The 13,590-nt window shown below is 45.3% G+C and overlaps 1 protein-coding gene across 2 annotated transcripts in view; it reads left to right on the top strand.

The window, feature by feature from the left end:
- LOC121582388 (calsenilin-like) overlaps nucleotides 1-13,139 on the top strand; it is a 31,220-nt gene extending 18,081 nt beyond the window's left edge. Inside the window, exons 1-9 of one of the 2 annotated variants that reach the window (XM_041898137.1) lie at nucleotides 1,885-3,388; nucleotides 3,745-3,747; nucleotides 4,139-4,263; nucleotides 4,577-4,646; nucleotides 6,609-6,679; nucleotides 6,850-6,957; nucleotides 7,077-7,181; nucleotides 11,796-11,858; nucleotides 12,136-13,139. In XM_041898137.1, the coding sequence (XP_041754071.1) occupies nucleotides 3,286-3,388; nucleotides 3,745-3,747; nucleotides 4,139-4,263; nucleotides 4,577-4,646; nucleotides 6,609-6,679; nucleotides 6,850-6,957; nucleotides 7,077-7,181; nucleotides 11,796-11,858; nucleotides 12,136-12,183 (696 nt within the window). In that variant the 5' untranslated portion in view covers nucleotides 1,885-3,285 and the 3' untranslated portion in view covers nucleotides 12,184-13,139. Of the gene's footprint in view, nucleotides 1-496; nucleotides 500-1,884; nucleotides 3,389-3,744; nucleotides 3,748-4,138; nucleotides 4,264-4,576; nucleotides 4,647-6,608; nucleotides 6,680-6,849; nucleotides 6,958-7,076; nucleotides 7,182-11,795; nucleotides 11,859-12,135 lie in introns of those variants that run through there. The other variant, XM_041898136.2, reaches the window with a different exon arrangement.
- The last annotated feature ends 451 nt before the right edge of the window (nucleotides 13,140-13,590 follow it).

Raw genomic sequence — 13,590 nt, 5'->3', positions numbered from 1 at the left:
TACCTCCAGAAAGAGACTATGGCCAGTCATTTAGTCAAAATGGTCTTGATCAATGATCAATTACTTTTGTTTCAAAGCCTTTGTGGATTATTTTGCTTTAAATCCTTTGCTATACATCCAAGGCTATACAAAATATTGTTAAATAAATAAGGGTGTTTTTTCTATCCAGCACCTGAACTAGTTTGATATTTTAAATTTTTTATGGGTGGAAGTATGAGCTGAATATGGAGGGAATAGCAGAGTGTCTGTTACTGCTTATACCCCCGGTTTGCCCTAGTTTTCTCTGCCTTTCTAAATTATTGACGTTGCCCTTCTGAACATGCAGACTGGAGCTAACATGTTCATGTGCACCCACCAGAGCGAAGACCCTGCCCTGCTACAACTCTAAGCCTTTTCCAGTAAGGAACCCCAACTACAATCATGTCTAAGGATTGCCCTCTGCTGGATAGTATTAATCATTACATGACACAATAGAAGTACTCTCTATGTACACCAGATGGTAGTCTCACACTTTGGTAGTCTTAGAACTTTTCAGAACACTTCTTAGAACATTTCAGAGGGAGGGAGGGAGGGAGGGAGAGAGAGAGAGAGGGAGAGAGAGAGAGAGAGAGAGAGAGAGAGAGAGAGAGAGAGAGAGAGAGAGAGACTGTATATATACACAATATGACATTTGAAATCTCTTTATTCTTTTGAAACTTCTGAGTGTAATGTTTACTGTTAATATTTATTGTTTATTTCACTTTTGTTTACTATCTACCTCACTTGCTTTGGCAATGTTAACATACGTTTCCCATGCCAATAAAGCCCTTAAATTGAAAATTGAAATTAAATTGAATTGAATTGAATTGAGAGACAGAGAGACAGAGGAGAGAGAGAGCGAGAGAGAGAGAGAGAGAGAGAGAGAGAGAGAGAGAGAGAGAGAGAGAGAGAGAGAGAGAGAGACTGTATATATACACAATATGACATTTGAAATCTCTTTATTCTTTTGAAACTTCTGAGTGTAATGTTTACTGTTAATATTTATTCTTTATTTCACTTTTGTTTACTATCTACCTCACTTGCTTTGGCAATGTTAACATACATTTCCCATGCCAATAAAGCCCTTAAATTGAAAATTGAAATTAAATTGAATTGAATTGAATTGAGAGACAGAAAGACAGAGAAGAGAGAGAGGAGAGAGAGAGAGAGAGAGAGAGAGAGAGAGAGAGAGAGAGAGAGAGAGAGAGAGAGAGAGAGAGAGAGAGAGAGAGAGAGAGAGAGAGAGAGAGAGAGAGAGAGAGGGAGGGCTGGGTTGTACTGTAAGCAGATGGTTGTGTTGTTGTGAGTTGCTGTTGTTTGATTGATAGGCTGGGACTATGGGCCTTAATGCTGCTCTCATTACTGTTGTTATTCATGTTTGATCTGTAGAGTGCAGATATGCTGATATGGCAGCATTAAGCCTTTTCCTTGTTTAATATAAGATGTAAGACAGATCAGCACTTAAGGAGCATTAACATTTTGCTGCTGTCTTTGTTTTTAATGGTCTATTACATGAGCTAACCTTATACTGTATTCATGAATACAAGGCTCTGCCTGACACTGTTGTGGCAGCTCACACGGTTATAGATACATCGGTGGATTAAATATGTTCTGTGATCATTCTGATGGTAGTGGTTTGGTCACCTGTGCTTGCTCTTTGTGGAAATGGAGTTGAAAGTGGGGATACTGTTATCTTAAAATAAAAATGTTTCACTTTTATGTGTTTGCAGAGTAGTACTCTGAAATTATGAACAGGGGCTCATTTGTGGGACTGTGTTCCCAGTGCAGTAGTGCAGTGGTGCAGTGGTGCTTAAGTGGTTTCCCTATAGTGTCCACAAGGTGCAGCACCTTTATGTGCAGCATCTCTGGGCACTTAGAAGAGAGAGTCAAATGGCTAACTCCATCTAAATCTCTCTCTCTGGTAAAATGCATTTCTGGCCTGTTCCCATTCCAGTCCTAAAACCAGTATTTATTTATCCTCCCCTGCCCCCTCTCTCAGCTCCTGCTTAAACTCACTCCAATAAGATGTGCACACTCATCAGTTATGAACTCTACCTCTATTTGTATTTTTTACGCCCTCACACTCATGCACACCACAACTGATATCATGAAAGTGTTGGTGGATTGTTAATGAATGTTGTTAAAACTTTACAGAGACTTTGTAATGAGTTTTAGGATAGGAAAAATCATTAGGGCACTCTGTCTACCTCCACTACTCCTCCTGTTTAAAGTCCCTTAATAAACTCAATTTGAATATCAGTTTTTGAAATCAGTTTGTTGAATTAAAACCACAATGTGAGGTTTCTTTGTGAATCCAGTGTTATGTTGGCTATGAGTATGGCTGTCTGAGGTATCTGTGTGAATGGGGAGATAGACACAGGCAGCGCCACACAGGGCAGGGCAGACTCCTTCACTCTAAGTGCTGCTGGTCATATTCCAGCCATCAGTGGATGTGGATCAATGCCTGGTTCACAGCTTTACATCATCCTTGAAAAGCCTGGGAAACGCTCAGACCGTCAATTAGAAACTATTAGTAAAAAAAAACATCATCCCTCCAGTCTTGCTGCCCTCCTCCCCCCTCTCTCTCTCTCTCATCTTCCTCACTCACTCCAACTGGAGACTGCACTAGAGGGAGAATTCCTGTCTTGATGGACCTGTAGGACAGACTTAACCAAAAAGGGAGACACAGGGGGTTCAGTCCTTAACTGGGGCAGAATGTGTACTACAGAAGATACTTCACAGAGGATGGAGAGATTTGGGAGATGAGGAATCAAGTAGTATACATTTGTTTTCAACTCAGTACCATGCACTGGACTTGGATTTAGAGGGACTTTTTGAAGACAAGAAGATATTACCAACAAACTCATCTTTTTACTTTTGCTGGATATCAAGGGGTTAAATGAAGGGCATCTGAAACAGAGTAACTGTTACTGGATCTCTACTTTAATGTATCTGAAACAGAGTAACTGTTACTGGATCTCTACTTTAATTTATCTTTACCGTGTTTCATCACATCGTCACCTGCAGATTTCACCTGCTTTAACAGTGTGTGGGTGTGAGGATGACAGGAGTAAAGTAAAGGTGTGACCAATAGATTTCAGTGTTTGCAGCTATTTTTCAGACATCTTGTTCAATTGTTTGTTTTGATGTTTTCTTAGACACACACATACAGCAGCAAACATTTGTTAAGTTATGGAAAACGCATCCTATATGTTCAGCGCTGGCCAATAGCAAGCATATAAAGGTTCTTACTCAAACAAGTCAGCCATGGTGCTGGAAGGCATGGAACTGATTGCAATTACTGTAGTCATTGGCCTGTTTTTTGTAGTGTTCAAGCAGTTTGGTGTCTGGGAGCCCTTGTCATTAGATGGTAAGTAACAAGGAGGGACTCTTCAGTCCCTTTTCTTTTCAAGGCTTCCTCACAGATAGACAGAAGCTTCTTGTACTGTGTTGTTTGATAGTTGAAGATATAAATGGATTTCAGTGTTGTCACTTTATGAGAGACAGCTGGCTTCCACTGCAACTCAAGACAAACTGTCTCAAGACAACAAAGGTTTCATGTCTTATTACTGGTTTATAGAGATAGAAACAACTTCAACCAAAATACTGTAACTGTCTGGCTTAATCTGATTGTATGTATTCCCCCCCTTCTCACCTCCTCACCTCCTCACTTCTCTATACTTCAATCTCTCCCCATTCCTCCCGCTGTTCGTTTGTATTTCATAGATGGTGAGGACACACAGTAACTCCCAGCATTCATTTATTTTTGTCTCGACTATGAGTGTTTAAAGCCGTGCCCCACTTTCTCATTTTACCGTTTTTTTCTCTCTGAGCATTCCTTTCTTGTCTTTCACTCAACATCCTCTCCCACTTTATTATTCCCCTGTCCACCTTCTTTTTGCCTTGAAATATTGTACACCATTTTCATCAAATCAAACTCCTCTCCCTCCCAATTTTTTCTGATTGTCCCCTGTCTTCCTCTCCCGAATTCGACCTTTCTCATTCTTGCCTCTCACCTGATCCACAATCTCCCATCCCTTTCACCTCTCCCCTTCTCCCTTTCACCTTCATTTCCCTGGGTTCTCCTCCTCTCTGTCTTTCCCTCTCCTCTCTCAAACAGAGAGTAGCGACTGTGAATTGGAGCTTTCTACTGTTCGTCACCAGCCTGAAGGCTTGGAACAGCTCCAGGTCCAGACCCAGTTCACCAGGAAGGAGCTGCAGTCACTATACAGAGGCTTCAAAAACGTGCGACTAGGACTTGTCTGGGCGTAGAGCACCGAGTGGGAGTGGGGTAGAGGTTAAATAAACACTGTTAGGGACTTCAAGGACTGTAAAGATATCATCTCACAATATGTTTTATATACTTGCATAGCTACATACATTTATTTACAAATATTAACACTCACTCACTACAAGCCATTACACATATATTAACCATTTACAAACCGTTAGACATATCTATTTTCACAGATATTTAACTACATTTATAAATACATACAGTGCATACAAGTTAAGCACTTAGTACTTGTTAAAGATATTTTAATTTCCCTCTGAACAGGAGTGTCCTAGCGGGCTGGTGGATGAGGAGACTTTCAAAAACATCTACTCACAGTTCTTCCCCCAGGGAGGTAGGAGTCTGCCCTCAAGTGATGTAAGGGAGGCACAAGGGAATATTACTGCAGATGGGTGGGAGACTCCCTTTCAACTGCTGCTACGTTGACAGCTATTTCAATGGGCTGTTATTTAATAGAGAGCATTGTCATACTGTTTTGGAATCGAAATTTGATCAGAAGATGCAAGATTCTGACAACTCAGAACCTCACCTATTGATTTATAGATGCTACAGTTGAAGTCGGAAGTTTACATACACCTTAGACAAATACATTCAAACTTAGTTATTCACAATTCCTGACATTTAATCCTAGTAAAAATTCCCTGTCTTAGTTCAGTTAGGATCATCACTTTATTTTAAGAATGTGAAATGTCAGGATAATAGTAGAGATAATTATTTATTTCAGCTTTTATTTATTTCATCACATTCCCAGTGGGTAAGAAGTTTACATACACTCAATTAGTATTTGGTAGCATTGCCTTTAAATTGTTTAACTTGGGTCAAACGTTTCGGGTTGCCTTCCACAAGCGTCCCACAATAAGTTGGGTGAATTTTGGCCCATTCCTCCTGACAGAGCTGGTGTAACTGAGTCAGGTTTGAAGGCCTCCTTGCTCGCACACGCTTTTTCAGTTCTGCCCACACATTTTCTATAGGATTGAGGTCAGGGCTTTGTGATGGCCACTCCAATACCTTGACTTTGTTGTCCTTAAGCCATTTTGCCACAACTTTGGAAGTATGCTTGGGGTCATTGTCCATTTGGAAGACCCATTTGTGACCAAGCTTTAACTTCCTGACTGATGTCTTGAGATGTTGCTTCAATATATCCACATAATTTTCCTTCCTCATGATGCCATCTATTTTGTGAAGTGCACCAGACCCTCCTGCAGCAAAGCACCCCCATAGCATGATGCTGCCACCCCCGTGCTTCACGGTTGGGTTGGTGTTCTTCGGCTTGCAAGTGCCCCCTTTTTCCTCCAAACATAACGATGGTCATTATGGCCAAACAGTTCTATTTTTGTTTCATCAGACCAGAGGACATTTCTCCAAAAGGTACGATCTTTGTCCCCATGTGCAGTTGCAAACCGTGGTCTGGCTTTTTTATGGCGGTTTTGGAGCAGTGGCTTCTTCCTTGCTGAGCAGCCTTTCAGGTAATGTCGATATAGGACTCGTTTTACTGTGGATATAGATACTTTTGTACCTGTTTCCTCCAGCATCTTTACAAGGTCCTTTGCTGTTGTTCTGGGATTGATTTGAAGTACGTTCATCTCTAGGAGACAGAACGCGTCTCCTTCCTGAGCGGTATGATGGCTGCGTGGTCCCATGGTGTTTATACTTGCGTACTATTGTTTGTACAGATGAATGTGGTACCTTCAGGCGTTTGGAAATTGCTCCCATGGATGAACCAGACTTGTGGAGGTCTACAATTTTTTTGCTGAGGTCTTGTCTGATTTGTTTTGATTTTCCCATGATGTCAAGCAAAGAGGCACTGAGTTTGAAGGTAGGCCTTGAAATACATCCACAGGTACACCTCCAATTGACTCAAATTATGTCAATTAGCCTATCAGAAGCTTCTAAAGCCATGACATCATTTTCTGGAATTTTCCAAGCTGTTTAAAGGCACAGTCAACTTAGTGTATGTAAACTTCTGACCCACTGGAATTGCGATACAGTGAATTATAAGTGAAATACTCTGTCTGTAAACAATTGTTGGAAAAATTACTTGTGTCATGCACAACGTAGATGTCCTAACCGACAAACTACAGTTTGTTAACAAGAAAGTTGTGGAGTGGTTGAAAAACAAGTTTTAATGACTCCAACCTAAGTGTATGTAAACTTCCGACTTCAACTGTATACTGACTGACCCATTTCACCCAGAGCGACCGTCAAAGTGGATGAAAGTGGAAAGAGAATAAATAACCAACTGTCACCCACTGTACACCATCCTAATGTTAACTACATTATTGGTATCACTTCTCAGATGCCACCACTTATGCACATTTCCTGTTCAACGCCTTTGACATGGACAGAAACGGTTCTATCCGATTTGAGGTAAGCAAAGCTCCGTTTAAGTTAGGTCAGTTCTCCTCTCGCGTAAAACCTTCCAGAACAATCAACCTTAGCCATCCCAATAACCTGCTCAATCTAAAAAACAAACTGCCTTCAGTAGATTAAATCTGTTACTTCGACAGTCAGCAAGGTTTTCTATGTTTTTTTTGCAGGACTTTGTGATTGGACTATCTGTACTGCTCAGAGGGTCAGAAACAGAGAAACTCCGGTGGGCCTTCAATCTGTATGATATCAACAAGGATGGCTACATCACCAAGGAGGTACAGTGTAAGGTTGTGCATTCAAAGTTTCTTGTTTGTTGCATAGAGATGCTCTTTGCTCTTCTAAGACATAGTGCTGACTAAGACGCGCGCGTGTGTGTGTGTGAACCTTTGTACAGGAGATGTTGGCCATAATGACATCCATCTATGACATGATGGGCAGGTATACCTCTCCCAGTTTACGAGATGATGACCCAACTGAGCATGTGGACAAGTTCTTTCAGGTACATAAACCCCCAGCGTATGACCCCCTCCCATCCCACCCCCATGTCTGACATTTCACGTTGTTTAACCTCTTAAGGATCTTTGACATACCCAAATCTAACTGCCTGTAGCTCAGGACCTGAAGCAAGGATATGCATATTCTTGATACCATTTGAAAGGAAACACTTAGACGTTTGTGGAAATGTGAAATTAATGTAGGAGACTATAACACATTAGATCTGGTAAAAGATAATACAAACAAAAAAACATACGTTTTATTTTTTTTATTTTTTTTCATCATCTTTGAAATGCAAGAGAAAGGCCGCAATATAATCTTTCAGTTTAGGCGCAATTTAGATTTTGGCCAATAGATGGCAGCAGTGTGTGCAACGTTTTAGCGTGATCCAGTGAAGCATTGCAATATAGGACTATTTTGTATCAAGTCTGCCCAAATGTGTCGAATTGGTCAATTGATACATTTTCAAGTACATAACTATAAAGAACATACAAAATGATATGGTAATACAAAATATACGTTTACACACTCCCAGGAATGTCATACATGATGGATCATTAACTGTAGAACCCAGTTCCTACATTTGAATATAAAAATGTATTTTATCAAACAAAACTATGCTACATTTTACCTCTGGGACCCTTAGGATGACAAATCAGAGCAAGATTACTGAATGTAAGTACATTATTTACCTTCAGAGGTGAATGTATCAAACCAGTTGCCATGATAAAAAAATGTTTGTTGTTGTGTACTCTCCTCAAACAATAGCATGGTATTTTTCCACTGTAATAGCTACTGTAAATTGGACAGTGCAGTTAGATTAACAAGAATTTTGGCTTTCTGCCCATATAAGACATGTCTATTGTCACGATCGTCTGAAGAAGCGGACCAAAGCGCAGCGCGTGGAGTGAACATGATGACTTTATTAATTAAAGCAACCACGAAGAAAACAACAAATGACGATACGTGAAGTTCAAATACTGATACAGACTAACAGCAACACGGAAACAAAGAAACAATAACCCACAAAACAAAGGAGAAAACACACAGAATATATATGGCTCCCAATCAGAGATAACGAGCCGACAGCTGACACTCGTTACCTCCGATTGGGAGTCATCGACCAATCACCACATGACACAAACAAACTGAAACTCACCCATCCCCAACACCACCAAATGAAATACACCCAAACACAAGAAAATGAACAACCCTGGCTCAATATAAACGTCCATAGAGCCAGAGTGTTACAGTACCCCCCCCTAAAGGTGCGAACTCCGGGCGCACCAACATCAGGACTAGGGAGGGTCTGGGTGGGCGTCTGTCCATGGTGGCGGCTCTGGCCCCGGTCGTGATCCCCACCCCACCACAGTCACAACCTGCTTCGGTAGCCTCCTCCCAATGACCACCCTCCACCTAACCCCACCTGGACTAAGGGGCAACCCCGGACTAAGGGGCAGCATCGGCCTAAGGGGCAGCACCGGGATAAGGGGCAGCACCGGGATAAGGGGCAGCACCGGGCTAAGGGACAGCACCGGACTAAGGGGCAGCACCGGACTACGGGGCAGTACCGGACTAAAGGGCAGTACAGGACTAAGGGGCAGCACCGGGCTAAGGGGCAGTACCGGACTACGGGGCAGCACCGGGCTAAGGGGCGGCACCGGACTCAGGGGCAGCACCGGACTAAGGGGCAGCACCTGACTAGATGGCGGATCCTGGCTGGCTGGCTCCGGCGGATCCTGGCGGGACGGCTCTGGCGGATCCAGGCGGGACGGCTCTGGCGGATCACGGCTGGACGGCTCTGGCGGATCCCGGCTGGACGGCTCTGGCGGATCTCGGCTGGACGGCTCTGGCGGATCCCGGCTGGACGGCTCTGGCGGATCTCGGCTGGACGGCTCTGGCGGATCCCGGCTGGACGGCTCTGGCGGATCTCGGCTGGGCGGCTCTGGCGGATCCCGGCTGGACGGCTCTGGCGGATCCCCGGCTGGACGGCTCTGGCGGATCCCCGGCTGGACGGCTCTGGCGGATCCCGGCTGGACGGCTCTGGCGGATCCCGGCTGGACGGCACTGGCGGATCCCGGCTGGGCGGCTCTGGCGGATCCCGGCTGGACGGCTCTGGCGGATCTCGGCTGGACGGCTCTGGCGGATCCCGGCTGGACGGCTCTGGCGGATCTCGGCTGGACGGCTCTGGCGGATCCCGGCTGGACGGCTCTGGCGGATCTCGGCTGGACGGCTCTGGCGGATCCTGTCTGGCGGAAGGCTCTGGCTGATCCTGTCTGGCGGAAGGCTCTGGCTGATCCTGTCTGGCGGAAGGCTCTGGCTGATCCTGTCTGGCGGAAGGCTCTGGCTGATCCTGTCTGGACGGCTCTGGCGAATCCTGGCTCGACGGCTCTGGCGAATCCTGGCTGGATGACGGATCTGGCTGCTCATGGCTGGCTGACGGATCTGGCTGCTCATGGCTGGCTGACGGATCTGGCTGCTCATGGCTGGCTGACGGATCTGGCTGCTCATGGCTGGCTGACGGATCTGGCTGCTCGCGGCTGGCTGACGGATCTGGCTGCTCATGGCTGGCTGACGGATCTGGCTGCTCATGGCTGGCTGACGGATCTGGCTGCTCATGGCTGGCTGACGGATCTGGCTGCTCGTGGCTGGCTGACGGATCTGGCTGCTCGTGGCTGGCTGACGGATCTGGCTGCTCATGGCTGGCTGACGGATCTGGCTGCTCGTGGCTAGCTGACGGATCTGGCTGCTCATGGCTGGCTGACGGATCTGGCTGCTCGTGGCTGGCTGACGGATCTGGTTGCTCATGGCTGGCTGACGGGTCTGGCTGCTCGCGGCTGGCTGACGGATCTGGCTGCTCATGGCTGGCTGGACGGATCTGGCTGCTCGTGGCTGGCTGACGGATCTGGCTGCTCATGGCTAGCTGACGGATCTGGCTGCTCATGGCTGGCTGACGGATCTGGCTGCTCATGGCTGGCTGACGGATCTGGCTGCTCATGGCTGGCTGACGGGTCTGGCTGCTCATGGCTGGCTGACGGATCTGGCTGCTCATGGCTGGCTGATGGTGCTGGCTGGGCGGCTAGCGGTGGAGGCGGACCCCAGCCTCGGATTGCAGTCATCACCTCCAGCAGGACGGCTCCCATCCGCATGAGCCGCTCCTGCCGGTCACGAACCCGAGCCTCCAGTCCAGCATAGGCTGCGTCGGCTCCTGCTGATTCCATAGCAGGTGTATGATTCTGTCTGGCGGACGGCTCTGAAGGCTCATGGCAGACGGACGGCTTTGCAGGCTCAGTACAGACGGGCGGCTTATGCAGCGCTTGGCAGACGGGCAGTTCAGACGCCCTAGGGCAGACGGCAGACTCTGGCCGGCTGGCGACGCACATCGTGGACCTGGTGCGTGGAGTAGGAACAGACCGGTCCGTGCCGGGAACACCCACCACTGGCCTTAACTGGGGATCAAGAACGGACCGGACCAGACTGGGAACACACTTCAGTCTCTCATGCCGTGCCACAACAACTTCCCTCCCTCTACTCGCCAATGGCTCCCGTAATCCGATAGCCTTCTCTCCAGCTCTACCTGTGGCAGCCTCCTGCTGCCCAGGCGCCCAAGCCATGTGCCCCCCCCCAAAAATTTTTTGGGGAGTAACCACGGGCTTCCAGCCTCGACTCCGCGCTTCCTCTTCATACCACCTCCTCTCGGCTGCAGCTGCCTCCAGCTCTTCACGAGGGCGGTGATATTCCTCCTCATACCACCTCCTCTCGGCTGCAGCTGCCTCCAGCTCTTCACGAGGGCAGTGATATTCCTCCGGTTGTGCCCAAGGACCCTTTCCAGCCCGAATCTCCTCCCATGTCCAAAAATCCTTAGGAGGCGTCCATAAATCCTGCGTAGGTAGGTCCTGTTGCCGCTTGTTACGCCGCTTGGTCCTCTTGTGGTGGGTTATTCTGTCACGATCGTCTGAAGAAGCGGACCAAAGCGCAGCGCGTGGAGTGAACATGATGACTTTATTAATTAAAGCAACCACGAAGAAAACAACAAATGACGATACGTGAAGTTCAAATACTGATACAGACTAACAGCAACACGGAAACAAAGAAACAATAACCCACAAAACAAAGGAGAAAACACACAGAATATATATGGCTCCCAATCAGAGATAACGAGCCGACAGCTGACACTCGTTACCTCCGATTGGGAGTCATCGACCAATCACCACATGACACAAACAAACTGAAACTCACCCATCCCCAACACCACCAAATGAAATACACCCAAACACAAGAAAATGAACAACCCTGGCTCAATATAAACGTCCATAGAGCCAGAGTGTTACATCTATGTCCTGGAAAGGTTGCTGTTACTTACAACAGTCATACTAATCACATTAGCGCACGTTACCTCAACCGTCCCGTATACGGGACACCGATCCTGTAGAGGTTAACACCTTCTGTCCTTTTGTTTGTATTCTTTCTGTCCTAAGGCTTTATTGTTTGGCTATTGTTTAATGAGAACGCTCATCTGTTTGAGTTTTCCCAACCTTAAAGCTTCAAATGTTGTTACTGTGGAGGTTAGTAGTTCTGTATGTAATCGTATAAGCTCTTTAATGGCTACTTTTTTCAGAAAATGGATCGGAACAGAGACGGGGTGGTGACCATTGATGAGTTCATAGAAACGTGTCAGAAGGTAAACACATTCTCCACAATCTTTACTGATGAAAAGATGTACTGTACATCTTGTTAGAATGCCCAGACAAGCCACATGCTATTACATGGCTTTAACTTGCCTGGCTAACATTCCAGGTTTTCCTGTAGCTGGTAGACAGCAGATGAACTGACAGGTTTGTTTTACAGAACCTGTACATGTCAGAGCAACACAAAGCATATGAAGAGCTATAAGTAGTGTTCAATTGGCATTGTGTCCTAAAACAACTGATTCCTCAACTCTTAATTTCTCTCACCAGGATGAAAATATCATGGCCTCCATGCAGCTCTTTGAGAACGTCATCTAGGTCTAGGAATGGATGGAGAACATGGATAGAAGTACAAGTCCTGATGACCTTTTATTGCTTCCAATACCAGACCCTACAAGCCCCTTTGCACTTTAACCCCTCACCTTTTGATAATAGACAAATATTTACACACATCAAAATGAGGACAGTAAACATTTGTCAGGGGGCATAGGGAAATGTGACTCTTTAAACGTTTGATTCCACTACGTATGGGAAAATAATCCCTACAATGGTCCTACTGACAGTTCTACTTTCCTTACCATGGACACACAGGGAATGGCAACATACAAATGTCAATGTTAGTACGCTGTACAGTAGTATGCCTACTGCCCATGCCTGAACAGATTATGATCCTTTGCATGTTTGCCTGAGACTAGTGTAAGTTAATGTTAACACAGTGGAATGCAAATATGAATATTGTTATTGAGTAGCCTGAAACCATTCTAATATTGTATTTGTGTGTGTGTGTTTGGGAGGGAGGGGGCAAGGTCACAAAACGGGATACCTAGGATAAGTTGATATTCACACAATAGCATAGAAATGTAAAAGCTTTTTACATTGCGGTCCTCCCGGGTATATGTCATCAGCATCATGATAGGAAGGTGGGATTTATTGATGTTGCTATATCATATATCATGCCGCCATAAGTCCCAGCCGTCCCGGCACCTACAGCCTATGTCATCTACTCATTGCATACCCAGAGAGAGAATGTATTTTAAAATGTTGTTGAATATCACTAAATTCCTGAATGAATTTGCACTCTTAATATTTTTCAATGCAATGTTAAATAATTTTCCCAAAATGTGTTTATTTTCCTGTGGCAGTAAATGTTTATGAATGACCCCCAGGTGTGTAATTACAATGTCAATTGATTCCCTAAGGGACAGTTGAAGATTACTTGTACTTTGGCTCACATATATATATATATATATATACAGTACCAGTCAAAGGTTTGGACACACCTACTCATTCAAGGGTTTTTCTTTATTTTTACTATTTTCTACATTGTAGAATAATAGTGAAGACATCAAAACTATGAAATAACACATATGGAATCATGTAGTAACCAAAACAGTGTTAAACAAATATATTTTATATTTTATATTCTTCAAATAGCCACCCTTTGCCTTGATGACAGCTTTGCACACTCTTGGCATTCTCCCAACCAGCTTCACCTGGAATGCTTTTCCAACAGTCTTGAAGGAGTTCCCACATATGCTGAGCACTTGTTGGCTGCTTTTCCTTCACTCTGCCGTCCGACTCATCCCAAACCATCTCAATCTGATGCAGCACTCCATCACTCTACTTCTTGGTAAAATAGCCCTTACACAGCCTGAAGGTGTGTTGGGTCATTGTCCTGTTGAAAAACAAAGCACAAATTAGATGGGATGGCGTATCACTGCAGAA

Source organism: Coregonus clupeaformis, chromosome 15 (assembly GCF_020615455.1).
Source record: "Coregonus clupeaformis isolate EN_2021a chromosome 15, ASM2061545v1, whole genome shotgun sequence".
NCBI lineage: Eukaryota > Metazoa > Chordata > Actinopteri > Salmoniformes > Salmonidae > Coregonus > Coregonus clupeaformis.
The sequence above is the reverse complement of the archived record's forward strand: the minus strand, read 5'-3'. Positions and strand labels throughout refer to the sequence as shown.